This window comes from Lepidothrix coronata, unplaced genomic scaffold, assembly GCF_001604755.1.
Source record: "Lepidothrix coronata isolate B3197 unplaced genomic scaffold, Lepidothrix_coronata-1.0 Scaffold97, whole genome shotgun sequence".
NCBI lineage: Eukaryota > Metazoa > Chordata > Aves > Passeriformes > Pipridae > Lepidothrix > Lepidothrix coronata.
In genome coordinates this window covers 1,733,251-1,755,506 of record NW_016690277.1, presented here as the reverse complement: position 1 = coordinate 1,755,506, position 22,256 = coordinate 1,733,251, and the positions used below count along the sequence as shown (strand labels likewise).

Below are 22,256 nucleotides of genomic sequence, written 5' to 3'. Positions count from 1 at the left end.
ATCCAATACTGCTTTTACAAAGTATTTGTAGAATGTACTCAGGAAATGCAAGGCACCTGATTTCTACTTGTGATCTTTAAGACTCTTCTCCCTTCACCTAATTCTACACGTTCCCTTACCTGTACCTCAGGGTTTAAACTGTTTCAACAGATTCCATATGCTCTAAGACCCAGATGGTAGATTTTAAGGGATCTGAGGTTTAGTATGTATACTTATCACTACTATTTGAGTACAGGAACGTTTTTTAAACAGCCTGTGTTACTGTGATGCAGTTTCTAGAATATCATATGTTTACAAGAGCAGGGGTAAAAGTACTATTGCTCTGCTTCCACTTTCTAACTGTAGTTGTGAGGGAGCAAAAGTTGAACCACTTGTAAAATTCTCAGTACATTCAAGCTTCAATTCCTGACAAAAACAAAAGGAAAGGTGTTCTCAAAACTAGACAAGATGTAGGACTTGTAACTTGAAATGTAAGCACTTCAGACCATTCTGCAAGTAACTTGAACATGCACCCAAAATGATAACACCAAACATTAGCTACCCTCAAAAAAAAAAAAAATCAGACTGCCATTTCAGAACAGGTTTCTTCCAGAGAAGTAGAGTCAAAAACACTTTGTTTTTTATGAGGTATATGCTTTCTACCCACACCCTTTCTGAAACAGTCCTGACCATCCTTCTTACATACCTCCCACAAACGTGCCCTCTTATCCCTGCAAGTGTCACGTTTTCAGCATTGTCCCCAGTGACCTTCAGGAGAAGCACATGCTCTACCAAACAAGAGCTGCATAAACAGATTGCTCTGAAAGTTGGCAAATCCACGTAGACGCTGTGACACTTCCACTTCGTCATCTTCCCCTAACAGGTTTTCTTCTTTACCTGGCCAGGGAGTGCTAGTTGTCAAGTCATAAATCTTACAGGTCATTTCAAAGATTTCTCAGGATTAGAGAGATTAGATAGACATCATAACTATGTATTGCATACTTGATGTCTCAGTTTTACATAGCCTGACTGCATGTCCAACACTCCAGGGTCCTGATTATCATCTACTGGATAGAGACAAACAACAGGAAACAGACCAAATGATCAAAAGATAGCTCTAAATTAGCCACTTAAATACTCATCTAAAAATAAGATCAGTAGTTCCACTCTTAAATGAACTCAGCTATTCCACATTCATTCAGCAATTGTACTCCACAAAAGGGTTAAGTTCAATGCACTGATTTGAATTCTCAAAATTGAACAGTCATTTGCAGTATGGTAATAGATAAAATGAAACTGAATTTATCTGTTTAATACTTCTTCATGCAAACTTAAAAGATATAAACTCAGTCAAAAAAGTCACAAGTCTGTTCTAAAATAAAAGCTAATAGCATGAATCACTGTTTTAATAGTACCAATCTTACACATGAGCATGACTTTTTGCTGACAAAATGTATAAAGTCGGGATATTTCAGTGTACAGCTTTAAACTTGCAGTGGATTGCCTGAGGTGGGCCAGCAATAGTATTTCCATACTTAGATTTGTGAGTATAACTATACAAGTAGCAGTGTCATATGACTGCTGGGAGGAAGAGAAGCCTTGCTTGTGGCTATTTACAGAATCTCTAGCAGCAGGAGTTGGTGGTGTCCGAATCCACAGAGTCCCCTCCCAACCTCCTTTTCACTACTGGAAGGAACATCAGGAAACAAAGAAAAGAAAGGGCTTAATTTTGGACAAGTGTCACAACAGCCCCTGATCTCACACTCAGCACATTAACACCTGGGGTTGTACCATGATAATCCATTTGCATCCAGCCTGAGATGTGGGGGCAAATGAAAGAGGAGGTCCTCACCCCCACCCATATCAGGCCATTCAATCACTCCTTCTACTCCCACCCAAAACAAGTCAGATCAAAGAAACTCATCACAATTACCATGTCAGTAATATCACTGAAACCTGTACGAGATCAGCTCACAGCAACAGTCAAACCACAACCCAGTCATTGACCTTCCTCCCACTTTTCTGCTTCATCTTCACCCCGCAGTGCCTGAGCAGTTGGAGGAGAAAAGAGTACAAACAACGAAAACCCACCACATGTCAGTCTCAAGCCATCCTGACCATTACAGCTGAATTATAGGAGAAATCAGAAAACAAGGCCCTGTGTGACTTTAGCTCATTCCCAGCTATGGAGCCATAGTAGATAACAGCTCTATGAATATGCAAACAGGGACGGAGGAGGACTGTGCTGAACACCTGTTAGCTTAAAATGATGCAAGCTTCTTAAAGGCATCTGCTCTTGCACTGCAATTTCTGCAAACCTTCAGAAAAAGCAGGCTTCCAAAAGTGTTTCCTGGAGCAACTAATTCCTTCTAAATACCTAACCACAAAAAGGAGTAACAACCGAAATATGCCTTAAGTCACTACTGTAATTTATTTAAACAAACTGCCAGGCTTTTCTCATTGTTTCTCTGTTACTGGTAACAGAGAAAACAGTTTTACTAATGGGCAACACACAACCACCAAGCAAAAGAACCTACTCAGTCATACACGCTTCAGCAAGAAGTTCTCAGTGTAACACAGTCTGACAGCAGGAGCCATACAAACACAGCATAAAAGATTTACTTCATCACACCAGAGATTCAAATCACATTTCATGCAAGTTTATTTACCTGAACAGTTATCAGAGAAAGTAAAAATTGCTTAAAAGTATTAAATATGGACAAGTCTTAGAAGCCAAAACCAGAACACCACAACGGATTAGAGTAGTTTGGATTTGGATAGTGGGAATGATGAAAATGAACCATAAAACTGTGAGTGGGTATACATCACAAGTAGAATACAAAGGGTAAATCACATGCTCATAAGGGCATTTTGTACAATGCTTCTGCCAAAAAACAGCAGTTTTGTCTCCCTACTTCATCTCTGATGACCTTAAAGGTCTATTCCAACTTACACAATTCTGACTTAAGTCCTTAAGAAGCCAAATTTTATAAAGCCTTAATATCACACAAGAAACCATTAAAAGGCATGGTTTTGTCTCTTTCTGTATGAAGTAGCACACAATGCTTTGAACATCAGCAGCCGTTCCAAGCCAGCATTCAGAGCACAATGAAAGGCCCGTTGTCCTCCCCTGTTTGCTGGTGACCTGTATGCTCTTTCTAGCTATACTTCTGTTACTATCATCTGACTTGACAGGGATCCACAACACTGCATTGATTATGCTTCAAGGGAACCACAAAACACAATTTTCAGCTATCTACAAAAACACAAGTGGCAGTGCTGTGCAACGCCACAGGATGAAATCAAAACTGAAAAATAGAATTTAAAAAACTGTTGTTAGAGAACTCATATTATCATGTAATTGTGGGGGTTTTAAATGCTTATCTTTCCATAGTCATTTTAAAATAAGTCACTAACAGTCCTGAATCTTGTGCAAAGAAAAAAGCTTGCTGTGAGAACTTTTTATTTTTGCTGAGTATTTTCGTTGATCAGGTCATCACATTTTTTTTTATTTCAAAGCTATTTAAATGTAACTGTTATGATAAAGATCAAGGAAATTTATGCCATATAACTCGTCGTTTATGGTGCGGAATGATCACTCAGCATTTATATATTTGGTACCCTGATTACTCCCCACTAATTCACCATCTGAATTTGACAGATACCAAGAGATTAATTATGACCAAAAAAAATTTAGTGGAAATACAGAAAAATCAGATTGGCAACTTTAGTTGAACTTCAGTTCTATGTTCTCTCTGGCCCAGGAGCTGCCCAGGGAGGACACCCGAACAAATCAGCACAGTTATACACAGCATGTGTATATGACTCTTGCAGGATATTACCTGCAGGACATGAGAGCAGGAAGTGCAAAAAGGCAGTAAAGGAAATGTAAATCTGTACAAACCCAAGCTTTAAGCAGCCAGTTGATCTACTAAACACAGTTTTCTTCTTAGTGTTTTAATACAAACTCACTATTTGAGGAAAAAAAAACTGAAGTAATTGTTCTCAATTTTTGCTTATTTTGAAAATTTTGCCTTGAGAAATTTGAATTTGATATGCCCAAGAGCATGTTTTGCAAATCAAACTTTCAGAGCTCATTCAGAAAATTCTACTGCCCAAGTTCCATGATACATCTTAAGCTTCATTTTAACAGAATTACTCATTCCTTTGCTTTTACAGATAATACACAGAGAATCATGCCAACTCACCACACAGTTACACAATACTACTATTAAGGTATTGGGCCTAAAAATTCTCTGGCTTTCTGAAGTCCTTCTACATTGCACCATCTCCCTGGGGATACTCTGGTTCAGCCATTTAATATTAATATTGTTCTTTCTGCAACAGCAGCACAAATAAGCCTCTCCTCAAAAGCTCTGTTCATTCACCAAAAGCTCTGCTATACTCCTTTTGATAACCAAAGCTGTATCAGACAAAATGCTCTGCTTAGAGAAGAAGAGCCTGACAAGCTGGAGCCAAGAGTAAACATTCAAGTTATGTGGAAGCCCCTAGAAACAGTGGAACATATCCAACAATCCATAACCATTGTCCACTGTCCCTGAAAAGTATAATTAGTCCATGTCCCACTGGTTCACCAATGCACAGGGGAAAAAAGGGACAGCACTGAAGTCAGAATGATTAAGCATATGCAGCATTTGAGAGTCTATTTTTGTTGACAGAAGCAATACTCTGAATTTTTGTCCCTGCTACGCTGTAGGGGCTGCAAAGGAACAAGACAAAGTAAAGTTTCATCTTGTCAGGTAATACTAAGTAGATAACAAGATTCAGCAGTTGTCTTCAGGAAATTCAACAGTTCATGAGAATCCCCTTACAACCGCTTTGGGAAGAACAGCACCTGTCCTCTGCCAACAAGTTCCAGTCCTGCAAGGGATGTCATTAGACACTTGGCAACCAGATACTGGGGCGTTCAGAATTAGATCAGTAAGTACAGCATGAAGTAAAGAGGGAAAGAGAATCACAACCAGCTTCAACCTACTCACCCTGACCTAGATAAAAACCCAGGAGGTAGCAAGGCAGAAACTGTGAGTTACTGTAACTTAAATATATTGTTGAAAGGAGAAATTGGGCCAAGTGCACACTGTCTGTTATAATAAAGTCTTTACCTATATTTCTCTTCATGCTATTGGTTTCCCTGAATCTGCACTCCACAGCTATTCCATTTGATGTAAAAACTGGTTTTCCTATAGTAATTCAATTTACCCATCTTATTTTCCATGCATTATTTACATTTGTAGTCCTATGGTTTGAGTAATTACCCTTGTTTTCAGCTTTGACAGAAAGGAACAAAGAACACATCCCATTCTGTGCACATCTGGTACGCCACAAAACAAAGTTGACCAGAAAGCCTTCTGGTTTAAAACCCAGCCTCCAGTAACATTTCAAGCTTTCAGGAGTTTCACACAGGGCCCAGAGTCTAAGAGAAAAATACATGCACTTGTTTTCCATAAAAGTTTAGCTTTTGTTTTGCTTTTAGGTTTACTGTCATGTTTTAGGTTTTTTTTTCCTGTGTATTTTTACAGAGCTGTGCAAGTGGGGAAGGGCAGGCACACCAAAAACTGCTAATAAGGAAAAGAACCAGCAACATCCATCAAATTTTGCAGAAACACAGAATCTGAGATTCCAGTTACTTCTATTCCAGTGCTATGTATTTTAACTACCAAACAACACTTCACCACGTCCTAACTATTTCACTGATACAGATCTCCAGCGTGTGTGGGAAGGCGGATATGGGAGAGACAAAGGCCTTCTGCTTACACAACACATGGAGCTACCACACTTTAGACACTCCTGCTAGCACAGTTGTGCTAGTTAGGAATAACAAAAATTCAGTTAGGCCAGCAAAATGAAAGTTCTTGCTCATGAAGCCTCCTTCTCTTGTATGCAGTGAAGGCTGCAAGGCAAGGAAAAGCTCCAACAGGACACGTACTTCTGCTGGTAGAAGCTGCACTTCAACTAGGAAAAGTACACTTCTTGACCTACAACACTTCTTGAGACCCAGACACACCACTGCATAGGAAGATTACACATCAGTCTAGTTTAAAAAGCTCTAATGAGATATTACCTTTCAGGAGGCAGGTAAATGCCAAATTAGATTTCTTCTTCTCCCCCTGCTGCCAATAAAATATTCTCAGTTATGCACCAAATGCAATGCTGACAGTGCAAAGAACTGCAGATTACCACACAACAAAACTATGTTCCAAAACATAACACTCACCCCACAGGAAGAAAGATTTGGAAACAGTTTCCTTATGTAAGCAAGTTATAGCTTTGTTTAGTAATTCTGCACTTCTGATGCCAATATTATTCATTAATCTCTGTAGGGTAAAAGAATTTTATACTGCCATCATACTGATTTCAAAGGAACAGAAGTTATAGCTGTTTCATAAGCAGAGTCAGGCCAGTAAATCCTGCTAACAAAGACATTGTTCTACACACAATCAGCTCATGTATCTCTAGATCGTATTAGCAGAACCAGGAACGTACTACAGGGACACCTGACTGCACATCTCATGCTGTCAGGACTCATCAGCTCCAGGTTAATGCTGCTTTTTCCACTCCTGGGTTTTTAGACCATATTCCATAGTAAGAAGATTTCAGGAAAAAATTCTGGTCAGGCCTAACACCAGCTCTGAACCAGCCTCATGCTGCTACTACTGCTACAAGAATGCAGCAAACTGGTACTTGCACCTTGCAATCTCAGGTGCTACTGAGAGTCAGGAAGATTGGCCCCAAAACAAAATTAAGCACTATTAAGATAACCCCAAGCAGTTGAGCATACCTGCATCTTATTCTACTCATTAGCTCGGGTAAACATGGTCCTTTCTCCCAGAGGAACACAGATTTTCTAAATAGTAGACCAACAAAATCTTTTTTCTTTGAGCATGTGCACATTAGAATAGGTTACTTGGAAAGGCTATAAAACATCTGTCATTTTTCAAAAGAGTAGGAGAAAAATTAACTATGCAATTGGTCTTCCTCATAATACTATTTTTCAGCTTCAGGGAAAAGTTTCTGAATAAATATTCACAGCTGTAATGGCAACATGAGATTAGCACCACATCCACTTTCTGCAAACAGCAAGTTCACTTCCTACCACCATTGCACAATTGATTCAGAGGCCTAATCCACCATGGTGTCATTTGAGTGTGAGTACTCACACACAAGCATGTCCATACCACACTCTCCTCATTACTCCTAACATGAAAATGTGGAAATACCTCACCCAGCTCTTCATGAAGAGAAGGAGGAGGGGAAAAACCCTACCCAGTGAGTCCCAATTGCCTTTATCCTTCAAAAGGACTGCAGAAGGCACTTGAGGAATATCAGCTGGAAGATGCCTCTATTCTTGCTGCAAAAGTGAGATAAACCCCAACATTAGCAAAACCAGAGTCTGGACATCTGTTTATACCTACAGATGAGTAAACAACACCAAAATACAGAAGTTTTCTAACCCAGTAAAAGGATTTAAAACTGTATTTGAAGCAGTAACAACTCATTCAAAATAAAGATCAAGTTACCTTAGAAGTGTATATACAGGGAATATGGTGTCTCACCTCAAGAGAAGCTGCTCTGATAATCTCTTCCCAAAGTAGCTGCCTTGTAGAAGCTTTTCAGTAAGCAAACGTTTTACCCATGTCTGCCATAAAGAGGGTAATTTATAACAACTCACAAAAAGTTCAGATTGCAAATACTAGGAAGTTTTGTTATTAGGAAGGTTTTGTTGATTTGTTTGGTTTGGGTGTTTCATTTTTTTTTTTTTTTAAGAGAACTTCAACCTCATTCAATACACTGACCTTAAACTCTTTGAAGGAGAGTGGAAAACTACTTCCTCTAAGAACAACTCACCACCTTATTAATTACTTTATCTCATGGAAGCTTGCTTGCTGTTTTCCTTTCTATTCAGAACAAGATCCCTATTGTAAACCATGATCTACTCATCTGGAGGCAAGAAAGCTTACCACAGAGGTCTTGGCCATGTTGGACAAAGACCAGAAGAAACAAGTGGGAATGAAAGTATTTTAAAAGTTACAGAAAAATTGAAGTTAAACATGATAGACTGTAAAAAGTTGAGTTTTTTATATATGTAGATGCAGAACAAAACAATGTTACAACATCTAAGCTGTTCAGTGACTGTATTTTGTTTCACATGTACATGTTCCCATATCTTGGACAATTCCATGTTTGAAGTCTTATTCTAAGAAATTTCATTTCTTCACATAGACACAAGAACTTCCTACGCTGAACAGAAGCTAAGCAAAGATTTTTGTGAGGTCAGATGAATTTCATCTGTCCAATACTTTTATCTTATCTGCAGGTAAGTACTCCAAAGTCCAATACTAACAAGAGAAAGCAAAACGAGTATTTAACTACTGCAATACAAAGCACAACAAAGTGAAAACATGTTTAATTAGGATTTAAATTTCTAATAGTGTTTAAGACAATAATCAGTTCTGTTCAGTTCAATCTACCATCTGTAGGTACAAGTATCTACTCAGTTTTACTTTAGAATTAAGGCAATAATCAAACAACCCAAAACTAAACTCAGGAGGACATCTTCATTTATGAGGCAGCTCATTTAAGTCATTTCAATACTTCTATTAAGAGTACTACAAGTGCAAAGACCCCTGCTTTTGAAACAGAGCACAGCACTGCAGAGATCTGTGAACATTTTGTATGTCAATAATAAATTATGTATCGACTACATCATTATGATTGGCAGAGTAGTCAGGTCTATAACAAGGACAATTACACTAATCAACTGAGTAGGGATCACTTAAGGTTCCAGATCAGCAAAAACAAACTTGTACCACTCTGTAGACACAGCAGATTCAGTGAAAAACTGAAATTAAAACCAATGCAGGGAGGGAAGTACAAACACACACATTTTCCTTCACACTTGTGAAGCTTAAAACAAAGCTGGAGTTTACAATCTAATGGAAAGAGAATCCAAAATAGTCTATACGAACACAAAGAATTCTTCATTATTTTCCCTATGCAGAAAGTCAGCAAAATAATACACTTATATACAAATATATATATATGCAATGCTCTACAGCTTTAAAAAACCCAACCAGCCTAAGCCATTATTTTATAATGTCCAGAAGAGTTTAGACCTTGATCCAGCTCTGTCTAGAGGAATCATCCACTAAGAGTCATTTCAACAACTAAAGTGTATTTACCAGGACAGGAAAAGAAATTGCTACTTCTATTTTCATTCTTCAAGCTGACACTTAAGAAGGGGCCAAGTTAGGAAAGTCAAGTATCAGCATTTTAACGAATGATGGGATATATCCTCACAAAGCTTTACAAGAACACACTGGTGAGACACTCTGTAGCCTACAAGCAACAGTTCTACTAAAACTGAATACAGATGCAATCAGTGTGAAATAGAACTTTATCTAGTTTGAACAGAGGCACAATCTACCTCTAGAATCCTCAACACTACAGTACGGTATTGAAACACAAACTTCATCCTCAAACTGAAGACATAATAGCTACATCCAGGGTTTAGCTGGATCCAACATTTACCTCCAATTTTTTTCTTCTATTAAAAAGAACAAAAATTCAGTACACTAGAACTTCTTTCTCAATTTCCTTTCTCTCTTCAAGATGCTTCAACATGGATATACTTTTATTAAGTAAGGAGGCTATTAAAACTTCTAGAAGACTTTCTGACATCTACTCTGAACAAATACAACTACAAGCTGTATTTTGGTATTTATTTTTGTCATGGTACACTCAGGAAACACTGCTGCACTCAGTCTCAAGTTCTGAGATGCAGAAAAAAAAGAGACAGCTGCTTATTGCCTTATGCAAAAGCAAAAGAAAACCCAGTTCAGAAACACGGATCATGTGAATCTGGATTGTCTGTGTTGGGTAATAACATGCAACATTATGATGACTTGTGTCTAGTTTTTGCTAAGAAAAAAAAAACAAACGAAATTTTCTTTAAGTAGTGTTTTAAACTTTAACATCAAAGTGAGAAAACCACTTTATTCTCCAAATAATACTTACTTCATTTCCATGTTTCTGCAGAAATTCTATTTCCTGTTGTGTGAACGTAGTCATTGAAATCGACTTCACTCTATGGGGTGGATTCAAGCCCCTCCTGAAAGAAGCAAGAAGTGTTCGTTCAGTATTCAGGAAGTTTGTCATCACACAATCACTTTAAACAGCTGCAAGTTGGTCAGTCTTAAAAATCAGGAGCCATTCCTGTAAAACACACTCATTTTTGGTACTGCAGTGCAATTTAAGGCTGTGTAAGCTCTTCTCAAAGTAACATTAAGCATGCAAAGTCAGATGATTGAACTTCAGGAGAGACCAATATTCACAACTGCACATGCAAGCTCTGACACTTTCTATGCAAATTTATGAAAACATAGCTAGACTTTTCTTAAAATCCTAATCTGCTTCCCCAAACTTTTTGACTTATGTCTGTCTTTCATCTCTCCATCTTGGGCCCCCTGTTGTAGTCTTCTTTCCCTCTAATTTCCCCCTCACTTCAATCTCTTCTTACTACAACTTCTACCCAATCACTAGATTTCTTCACACTAAACTCCCCAGCTCAGGCTTTTTGTCTTGCTTTAACCTACATTTCCCGTTTCCTCCCAGCACCATTTTCCAGTTACTTTTTGCCCCCGCATCCACAGGGACTTCTTCCTCTTCCTGAGCACTACACAAGTGAGCACAACAAAAGCAAAAAGACAACGTTTTTAGTGTGCTCTCAAATGAGAGATACCATTACTAATGCCACAGCTCAAAACTTCAGCCTTAAGCCAGGATTGGCACCACTCTCCCTCCACGCCAGGCTGCTGCAGCAGGGCCAACAAATGCCAGGCTCTTGTGCTGCCACAGCCTGACGTTTTGTCAAACCCAGTTCAGTCAAAACCTGCAAGCACAGAGAGAAAACCTGCTGAGCAACAGCACCAGGGTAAGAAAAGCTTGCTTTCTTTTCAAGCTCTTTCTTTAAATACATGCTAACTACTGCTTTTGCCCACAAACGCTTACAATTAAAAGCAAGCCGTGCTTTGCTCAATGGATGCAAGAACATTTACTTCCCACATATGCCAAACAGTGGAGACACTCAGGCAATACAAGGAGGCTATTTTAACACTCAAGTTAATCAGGCCTGGATTTCTGAAATACCATCTTAAAAACCAATTAATATACATTAACTGTGAGATGTGAAAGCACACAAAAAACTTTCCGGGGATGTAATACAGGGCTAGCAAATTGCTAAGAAAATCACTGATAGCTTTACTGCTTATATTTGCTCCTACGCTTTAATTCTAAATTTGGTCAAAAAAAAAAATCACTGACATCTAATTTAGGATGACTAGTGGTTTTCTTTAAACTCTGTGATTATTCCAAGAACACTGACTAGAAATTAAATTGTTATCCATCAAAACACCCTATGACAAAAATCTGATATTCCAAATATTATCACATTATACTCAACTTTTAGACAAAATTTACAGCACTTCAAGTTCTCTCAGTAAGTCTAATGAGAAAAATATTGTTGTGCATTTAGCTTACAAATTCACCCTGACACCTAAATTCACACTGTACCTGTAAGAAAATAATCCTGATCCTGTGTTAAAAGAATCTCCACATTTTTAGTTAAAAGTTGAATGCTGGTTAGAAAACTAAGCAGTAACATTTTAGCCTAAGTTTCATTAGAAAACAAATTTGAGAGAATCATTCTTTGAAGCACTTGGATAAACAATTGTGTTTTGCTAAGAAATGCAATAAATTTGAGTACCTGAAAAGCAGAAGTCATAGAAACCCACAGGCAAATAAGAACTAATTTTACAGAACATTATTTGCTTAGGCAAACTTTTGAAATCAGAGCAGCTGAATTAAACTCCACAGTTCAGCAATAAGTATAGTTTAGGTGTTCTATTGTATCTGTGTTTACAACTTAAAGCACTGAACAAGTTATTTAAGCAGTACTTACTCTTTACTGATCTACTAAGGCTCTTCATAGCATTTAAATCAGCAAATATGTATCTTCAGCTCTATTAAGCAGCAATATTAAGAGTACTTGAGGCCTAGGTAAGATTTTGTTTAGTCTAACCAGAGACTTCCTCCCTGCCTCCCTCTCCAGTGAAGAATGCTCTACAGTTTTGAGGTTCAGGTTATAAAGTTCCCTGATATAGACATCATATCTACATGGGATAAGATGAATTCTCATTTCTTTTACAACATCCTGCTAAAGGAGGAAGACACACCCCACTTCTAAAGGTCAGCTCACAACACAGAAGTGCCAGATGTCTGGCATGATGAAAGAACATCAGTGGTCCAGGAGGACTGGAAATCCTGAACAGAACTTCAACAGCCATAAATGCTGAGAAATATCAAGCTGCAGTACTTACACATCCACATACTTACATTTATTTAATATGGCAAGGGGTGGGGGGAGAAACTATGAAAAGCTTCCTCTTATGCTAAAGCAGCATAAGAAGTCTGCCCGGAACAAGGAATTCAAGACAAGAAGCTGCACACAAACACAGCCCAAGCATATGTGTTATCTTCCTTAGAGAAATTACTTTGACTCTACTGATAGAACAGGAAACATCCTATTTTTTTATGATTTCTAACTAACGTAACACCCATGAACTGCCTAAAATCTCCCTAAAACAGAGCAGTTGTGGGACTTTTGAAGCAGAATTCAAGGATCAATCCTTCCTTACCTACAAAGAATACTTGAACCAAATGATTCACAAACAGCTCACCTACATATGGGGGAAGGTTACTGGTAGACAGCCAAGTACAATTATCCCTTATGAGGAATTAACAAACCTTCTTTTTCATAGGAAAAATGTTTCTTTCCATGTATTTGACAAGTGCCTTGCCCAGTTCTAATGCTTTACAGTATTCCCTATTTAACAGAATGGACTACAGTCCCTTACGCCCAGTGAATCATGCCTAAATTTAAATTGAGCCTAAACAAATATTTGCAACCTGCACTTGTGCAGTGGTACCAGTTACTCCTTTCTCTACAACAGAGCTCCTGAGGAAGACAGCAACCAAACACCACCTCAGCACTAATCCAGAAGGCAGTGATCTCCTAAGAGGCCCTGAGGAAAGATGACAGAGTAAGACAATTCTGCCATCTGCACTTACCCAGCACACCACAGCTAGAACATCCCACACAGAGATCCCACTCATCACTGCCAACTTCTTCACGCTCAGCAACGGTTATTTCTGTGGAATAGCACTGTGACCAGAGCATCCAACCATGAGATTCCTCCACTGACCCTCCACTGAGTCCCAGCCACTGTAGGGGCAGCCACAGAGAACATGAGACCTCTGTTCTCCAGAGAGCTTTGTTAAACTGGGGCTCTCGCAAACAAAGGAAGCTTTAAGGCTGCTGACACAGGATTCTACAGTCTGGCAATTGAAACATTAAACATTCAAAAACACTGTCAACAAGCAGTGGATATTTGTTACTAACATAATTTAGTGGCAAATTATAGTTGAACTTGTGATTTTTGGCAGAGCAGCCATTCCTGAATTCATCTCAAACAAGTGTCAGCAAAGTTGTCCGCAAAGGCCCAGGCTGGGAAGGGAAAAAAATTTCAAGAGTGGGCTCTGCAGAAACAGAGGGTCCCCTCCGTGGGAGGAAAAGGGGGCAGATGCTACTCAACACTGCCAGTGTCCCCTGTATCAGATCTAAGATCTCGAGTCTAAGCCAGCAAAATCTGATCCCCTAAAAAGCAGGAAGTTAATGAGGCAAGTCAAATGCCAAGCCATCATAAAACACCCTACATCCCCACATGTCCAAAAAACAAGCTTTAGAAAACTCAATGTCACAGCAGTTGTTATTATTTCTATGCTATTGTAATTAGCAAAAGAGAATATAAGCAGCAGTAGCCATTCCTGATACTTGTAGACCTCCCTGGAGACCCTCCACCATCTCACAAGCTCATTTATTTTTAACAGCAGAAGGCTCACACACACATTTTGAAGCACAGTCAAGGTTAATTTTTTTCTTAAAAAAACAAACAAACATTCTTTGTGAACTGCACAGTGTTCACTGCGGTATACAGACATTTCCTTTGCTCTCCAGCCCTGAAACTGAAAACAAGAAATATAGTAATATAGGAAATATCCTTAAATATACAAACACATTTTCCAAACATACTCCAAAGGAATAAAAAAGGACTGAAAAGTCATGCTCACACAATCTGAATCACCTTCGCTCTAACACTGTTTATTTAAACCATTTTAATTTCTGCAAAACTTCTTCTAGGGAAAGGGACAATAATTCAGCACTACTGCACAAAAATTTTAAGTATTTTACTAGTGTATCTGCCATCAAATACCTCACCTGGCTGACACAGAAGTCCCTTACCCATAAAATTTTAAATTTAAAATTTCCTATTCCTATATTAGAAGCAGTCAGAAGGCCACATGATCCAATAACTGTAAGAAGTAGCATAAAAGGCCTTTAGGATTCCTCACAGTACCTCTGTGTTCTAAACATTCATTGTTGCTCCTTCCTAACACAAGACAGAAGTGAAAACATCTGAACAAGAGACTTCCTCAGTAAGTTGGGAGGGAGGGAGTTAAGAGGGCAGCAGTGAGAGAAAGGATAGGAGTGCCTTAACTATCACATCAGTAGATATAAAAAAAGAGTCAAGACTAAATAAATTATATAATACAAAACTTGTGCGAGTGGACTCTTAATCAAACAGGAATATTTTCCATTGGTGAATTTAAAAACATTCTTCTTATGAACGTTCAGAGTGTAGGAGTTGTACAGAACTGCTTGAAAGCAGAGCTGCACACAGACAGCTGAGATCCAAGGCAAAGAGGCATTTGATAAGACAAAGGGAAGGATGTCACTGTTGGACACATGGGAGCATCCCAAAAAACAACAGTCACAGCTACCAACAAAATCCTTTGAATCAAAGGATTTCTGTAAAACCAAAAGAATCTGTCTGCCAACACTTCCCGAGATGCTGTTTTGCCATAATAAAGAGAAATCTTCCTGTGTTGTAGGACTGTAATCCTTGACCTGAGCAGGCTGCTCCTCTAGGGCATCTCCTGCTCTCAGGGAAGAAATGATGGTGTGTATATCTACATATCCTATATTGTTGTCCAACACCAAAAAGCTGAATTACCTTGTGTGATGTTATCGTGCTTTTTTCCCCACATGAAACATTTAAACACAGAAGACAAGCGGAAGTATTTTAAGAGGAAGCACATTCGGGTCACTATTCATGAACTTTCTCCTGCATGCACCATTTTGCACAGCAAAACTTCTGCTCTGCTAAACCCGATCTGATAAGGCAACTTAAACCCAGGTATTACGAAAAAGAACGTCCTCTGTGTCATTCATACTTCCAACTTGACGTGACTCACCTTCAACACCAAAGTCAGAAACACATCTTTTTAGCAAAGTCACTAGTTCTCTAATCATTTTTATAAGTACTTGAGCAGGCTAGACATACTATTTTTGGAAATAGTTAAAGAAATAGTAGTTTTTTTAAACTAAAACGAGTAATAAATAGCATTGCTGTCTTTATACACTTAAAATACTTAATGGAAATTTAGGATGGATCCAGAGTTATAGTTTTGGATTTGAATACAGTCCTCACCAGGACAAGGAATGAATACTTCAAAAAACATGTAAAAAAGTTATACTACAGTTTTAAAAAGTTTAGAGTTAACTGCATCTAGAACAACATGCCTGTTTAAGATGATACTGATGTTAGCAACCACTTTTAGTTAATCGAGAAACCTTTCTGAAGGAGGCTTGTTAATACACTAATATTTTAACCTTGCATTGGGCACTTCATACTTGAAAAAACTAGTCTACTTGACTCCAAGAACACTTCCTGTACCAGACTAGAAAAAAAAATAATTAAAACAAGAAGCAATGCGAGTCATTCACATAGCATACAAACAGATAAAGTACTAAGATTATTAAAGCCTTACAGTATAACCAGTATTATGAGGCAGAATGCAAGCAGCCATTAAGAACTACAGAAGCAACAGCACTTTTGTGCTTATTTGCCATTATGTGGTTTGTTCTCAAGTAATTTCCCTGCACTGTGGAATTCTACAGTGAAAAGCATTTGGAAGTAAGTTGTATGAAGGATTGTTCTGACAGAAGTGTTGAAAATAACAGTTCCGAGCTACATAACAGACATGACCTACACTGAGTCTCATCACCAACAAAAATACCCCACTGCCTGGGTTCTAAGGTGGTAACCAATGTATATGATCCTGAACACACAATTTATGAAAGCTTTTCCAAGTCAATGTGAAAGAGGGAGCCCAAATTTATTTCAGAAGAAAGCTTTAAGTCCCCCTAACAATCCTTTACTCCAGTTTTAAGTGTAGGTGTTACTAGCTGTAAGAACCAAACATGTTGTTCATGGTTGCTTTTTTATAGCAACACAAAAACACTGCATATTTAAAATGAAAGAACTATCTGCATTTTATTTGAATGCCAATACATTAACCACTTTTTTGCAGAAAGTCTTCCTCCTTTAATCATGGTAACATCCAAATGATGGTCAACTTAACATCAAGTGGCAGCTGTCCCTTGCTTGCAAGCTGTTTCACTGCCTATGCATCCTTTTGGTTTCTGTAAATTGGACTACACACTTTACTAGTCCATACCTCCCAGACAACAAATAAAGGGAACAGATCCTTCTGAACCCACGCTAAGCATCTCAGCAGCATTCACAATATAGCTGTCTATTAAGGTCGAGAAGCCTGAAAAATAAAGACAAATACTCTCATGGTGCAGCTTTATCACGCTGTCAGTCTAACCAGTAAGAACATGTGCAACCATTAAATAAGCTCAGTGCAGTAGCTTAAAATAGTTTCACATGCCAGCACAAATAACAGTTTGCTAAGAGAGCAAACAATAGCCAGAGCTGGCTGATTGAGTAGCATGTATGTGTGAAAAACCAAAGTCTTTTTCAGTTTCACAAGCTAAATGTATTTTCTGTATTTGTGTCAAGACTGTTCAAAAGTCTACACAAAGTAGAAGTTAAAGCACCCCAAGTCTAATGACCTGTCTAGTAGTATAAAAGGCAGTTCTTTCCATGTAAATTCAGCACAGAACTAACATGTTTGCTTTGTTTTGAAGCTCAGTGTAACCACCAACTGACTTCTAAAACACCAGACCTTACTCGAAGGCCTGTTTGGGGTATTAAGGGGGCAGGAATTAGTTCAGGCTCCTGAATGCCTTTTATGTACTCAAAACCCCTACAAACACCAATCTATCCTTTGACATACCATTTATTACTTCTTTGGCTACTCTTTGATTCTGCTCCATCCCATAAGCACAATGGTACAGAATCATAAAAAATGCAAATATATCTAGCTAAAGCTAGTAGCACTGACGACAGAAGGGTTTTCCCCTAAGCTATGTCTGTGTGACTGAAATTCAGAACTGACTGATTTCAACTCTTAGTTTCAGATACACTATCTCAGAGGAGGATGGGTGGAAAAGGGAGGAGTAGTGAGGAGGCCCATGCAGGAATGAGGAACAGGAAAAATGCAATTAGTTTATCAGAGCCAATCCCTTTCCAAGGTTTAGATATATAGTTTGTAGGAAGTTATCGATGTTTGGGGAAAAAAACCACCAACCTTCTACTACTTTTCTGATCAAGTCTCTTAAACCATTAAGGCTAGTGTTTATCCACTAAGCAGGAGCTTAGAAAGTTGTCTTACAAACTACTACCAAGTATAATAACTCGATACACAGAAAGGTAGGCTGGTGGTTTAACTTAAAGTAAAATCTGTAAACGCGGAACTCCGTATTCAGACAGGGTTGGTGTCTTCAAGACTGTCATGACAGTGAAGTGCTCAGCCACGTGCCTCTTCCCTTCCCACAAGTATTCTCCGCACACTTGTTTAATTAACCACCCCTCCGACACGTCCGGGGGGGAGGTGGTTGCTACGTGCCGGAGAAACATCCGCGGGATGAGCTTCGGGATGAGCTCCGGGCCGTGCGCCCCAGCCCCGCACACCCCGCCAGCCACCGCCGCCCCCGCACCGGGGGCTCCGACGGGCATTTCCAGCGAAAGCGCCCGGGAAAGCCTCCCGACGGCCTCCCCCCTTCCCCGGGAGACCCCCCGCCCGCCGCGCTCCGACGTGGCCGGGCCGGCGGCAGGAAGGGCAGCGCCGGGGACCCGGCGGGGCTGCACCGCCCGCCCGCCGCCTCCGCCCTCGGCCGCGACCCTGCCGGGGGGATGGAGCCGGCGGCGCCCGCGCGCTCACACTCACTCACAGGATGCCGGAGCAGGAGGTGCACACGAAGCTGCCCACGGTCATGTCGGTGTAGGTGGGGCCGCGCTGGTCGCAGTCGAAGCACTTGCGGTTGGGCGGGAGGCTGCTCATCTCCCGCAGCAGCTTCAGGTGCTTCTCCTCCTGCTTCCGCTTGGCGCTCGCGGCCATGGCCCCGCCGGCGAGGGGACGGCCCGGCACGGCGCCGGGCCCCGCTCACAGCCCGGCGGCGGCGGCACTCCGGGGCCCGGCCGGCGGGAGAGGGGCCGGGCGGGGGGGGGCGGACAGGGGAGGAAGGGGCGGGGAGGGCACAACCGGCGCCCGCCGACGGGCCGGGGCGGGAGCGCGGTGGCCGCTGACGCGGAGGCCCCGTGAGGGAGGAAGGGAGCGAGCGGGCGGGGGCCGCGACGCGGGGGAGGCGGCAGCGCCGGCACCGGGCCCGGGGCGGCGGAATGACGAGCCCGGGCGGAACCTGCGCGACACCTTTATGAGCTCAGCGGCGGAGATGGCGGCGGCGGCGGAGCCCGGCGCGCCCGCCGCCCGCAGCGCCCCCGCCCGCGCGGGAGGACGCGCTGCAGCCCCGCCCTCCCGCCGCGACCCCCGCCCGGGGCGGTGCCTCCGGCGGGGCCGAGTGACCCGGTGTGACCCGGCAGGGCGAGGGGAGAGAGGGACGTGGAAAAATATCAATAAAATAACAATGAACTGTGCTGTTCGCCTTTTCTCGAGGAGGAGGGGATCGCCCCGCTGCCCAGCGGGGTTGCTCCAGGCGCGCCCCCCTCACACCACGGGGTGAGCGCCGGGCGGGCCCCGCCGCCCCTCAGCCCCGCGCCGTCAGCGGGGGCTGCTCCATGAGAGAACGACCACCGCCCCAGCCCTCCGGATGTCCCTCTGTCTCCCAAAAGTCTGGAAATTCAGCCACCGAGCCCCCCTGCCGGGGACTCCCCAGGGAGGGCTGCCCGAGGGTCCTGGCTGGGGGGTGCCCCTGGTTCCGTGAGGGTCTCCAGTGCGGTTTGCACCATCGGGATTTGTGAGAACACCACTCTCACGGGTCTGTCTCTGTTTTTTTGTGACGGGGATGAGAAATGCACAGTTCCCTCCTGGGAATTTGGCTGTGGGTGCCCGGCTGGCCGCTCCCCCCTCAGGGAGAGCAGGGCCAGCAGTCACGTCCGTCTGTACCCGAAAGGACCCCTTGGCTCTGGCTGCAACTCGAACCAGCTCCTGATCCACGAAATACCTGCATGCTCCTTACAGAGATGCCCAAAGGAATATTTTTTCAACAGTACGCAAAATTAATGTAAAAAAAGAAAAGTTAATGGACTTTATAATTTGGTGATTCAATTTGCAAAACTGCTTGGCAACGCTATGTGTGTTTAAAGTCTTTTAAGGTTTAATGATTCCCCATGCAATGTATTTAGGGTCAGGTTTTGTGCCTCTGACGTCAGTACACATAGGAGCAAGATCTGATCCACTGTATTTTCCTCATATTTTAAGTTAAAAAATCTAGGTTCAGCATCAGTAATTTGGCATTTCTCTTCTGATTCCTCTGGATATGCTGATTTACATGAGCTGATCAACCAGTTCTAAGTTTTAAACACAGGGAATGCAATGGTCTCATTTTTTTTTTTGTAGTATGGATGGCAGAAGATATTCATAGTGAAAAATAAACATCACTAAATAATTAAATAATCACCAGTCCTTAAATAACATTCTTAAATAACATTCTTAAAAGCAAACAGGAAATATTTCTAATCTTTTAAGGACCAAATTCTCACTGCATCCTCTAATTTTTCACTTCTCCCTGAAATGCTGATCTTCCTGTTATTCAGATTTCTCTTTCTTTCGCCTTTTACAAAATATGCTAAAATTGTAGCTTTGCCAATGACCTAAATGACCTAAAGTAGATGACCTAAATTTAGGGGAAAAAACTTTCAAGGTTAAAAAACAAGTTTGGGTTTTTTTTCCTGGAAAACACTTTGGAGAGCAGTGATTGGCCACGCACCTGCTGCAGCAGAATTGCTACGTTTTTTGTTTCAACTGCAGTCAGAGGTAGTTTGTAACTGCAGCGAGAACATCCAGCTTCAACTGCTTCTGTCATGAATGTACTCACGTGAATGCCACCCAGGAACAGTTGTTAATAAAAACAACACCACTGTCATTGACATTGTCATTGCCAGTAAAATGTAGAACTGAGCTCCCAGGGAAAATCCTAGTACTTTTTAAGTCAATCGCAAAGCTCAATAGGAGTCCTTTGGCTCTGATTTGTTTCATGAAGAAACAGTTCTGCCCTTATTCAGGCATTTGATAAGCCTATCAAACCAAGATGGGCTTATGCTAGTAGATAAATTACCTTTGTTATCAATAATTTGGTTTAGAATCACTTTTCGTAAATACCAAGCCTCTCCATTCTATATCTTATAAAGCAGATTTACCCCGGGAAACTATAGAATGAGACTTAAGGCGTGTGTGAGGATACACCTTTTTACAGATACCCATAAGATCTGTGGGATTTGGGTTCTTATAGAGAATGTGGGCACATCTGCTCCAACCCTTGTATTCTTACATTCAAGCATTTAAATCTTAACCTCCTATTTCCCATAGAAACCAGTGCTTAAGAAATACAAGGACCTATGTATAACTGTACTTGTTACACTGTTGGCACAGATAGGTCTACCTTAACTTCCAGCCCTGTTTCACCTCCCCACAAGCAATGACATGACTTGTGCTCCTCTTCCACTCCTTCTTTTTCTATTTTTTGCTGCTCATACTGAGCATTAATTCCCCCAAAACAACTGGCCTATGTTTTCTCTAAATCACTAAGGGAAACAATCCACAAATAATACAGATGAATAAAAACTCTACTCTTCAGCTTTACTCTTTGGTTTTCTTTTTCATGATGCATTTTTCTGTTTTTCTACCCTAGAACCCAAATTTCCTTTCCTACAGCTTCTCTGTCAGAATTCATTCTTCATTCTCTCCTCCCAATGACCAGAATTTTGCAGTTGAAAATACACTGGCCAGCTGTTTATTCCAAAAGTTCTTAATCCCTGCTGCACCTGCTACAGCTTTTAGCATTAAAATTGTTTTCTTAACAGGAGGTAAAACACTGATTTTTTTTTTATGCTTCCAATGTTTCTCTTTACATAAAAAATAGAACTTAAAATTCCAGTTGTGCGCAATTGATATCTGAAAGATGTTGCTTCGTTAAGCTCTTAAATACAGGCCAATAGGGTATAAATTATAATATACAAACACATAATCTAGGGGATTTTTTGTCAGGACCAAAAGAAACAAGAGTCTAAGAATGTACGTTTGGGAGATGAATAAGACGTTCTCTGTTTGCCGCTAGGATTGAGGTCAATAATATCCATTTTAAAGCAATTAACCCAGCAGGATAAGTGACGTGAAAATTATCATGCTGAAAGGCTAATGGGCTATTAAATCCATCTTGCTTCACTACTGATGGACATACAAAATTAATCCTGGGATTAGGTATATCGGATTGGTGGTAAACTGCTACTGCAATATTTGTGTATGAAGGGTTTTCTGAAAATGCTAAGAAAGAACAGGGCCAGAACGTTCAGTGATATAGTCTATTCAAGATTCAGTTAGCTGAGCATAAATTAGTGTTTCTGTGCCTGGCCTTATTTAATCTGCAGCTTTTTATTAATGAATAGATACATTCTGATAAGAGATCAAAACAAGAGAAAGTCATAGTAATGATTATATAAATCATACTGCCTGTTGACAGTTACTTAAATCTGGACAATTTAATGCAAGAAACTGGTCAGACAAAAATGATTGAATTACAACATTGTTTTTACTTGCAATGCCATTTCCCTTTGACATTTTCCACCCTCTGCTATGACATTAAGGTAGTAGAAAAGGTAAATGATTAATTTACCCATAACAGCTGATTGTAGGGAACAGACCTTATGATAAAGAGAAAGGCACAGTCACATCAGCTTGGTCTTTTGTGATGCACAAGTCACATCAGCTTGGTCTTT

The 22,256-nt window shown here is 40.7% G+C and overlaps 1 protein-coding gene across 10 annotated transcripts in view; it reads right to left on the bottom strand.

Moving 5' to 3' along the window:
- The window catches only part of AGFG1 (ArfGAP with FG repeats 1), a 35,439-nt gene extending 16,914 nt beyond the window's left edge, over positions 1-18,525 (bottom strand). For 6 of the 10 annotated variants that reach the window (XM_017822297.1, XM_017822298.1, XM_017822299.1 and 3 more), the window contains exons 1-2: positions 18,257-18,515; positions 10,015-10,108 (exon numbers count right to left, since the gene is read on the bottom strand). In XM_017822297.1, coding sequence (XP_017677786.1) covers positions 10,015-10,108; positions 18,257-18,423 — 261 coding nt within the window. In that variant the 5' untranslated portion in view covers positions 18,424-18,515. Of the gene's footprint in view, positions 1-10,014; positions 10,109-13,125; positions 13,249-18,256 lie in introns of those variants that run through there. The other 4 variants (XM_017822304.1, XM_017822306.1, XM_017822302.1 and 1 more) reach the window with 3 other exon arrangements.
- Positions 18,526-22,256: the final 3,731 nt, after the last annotated feature.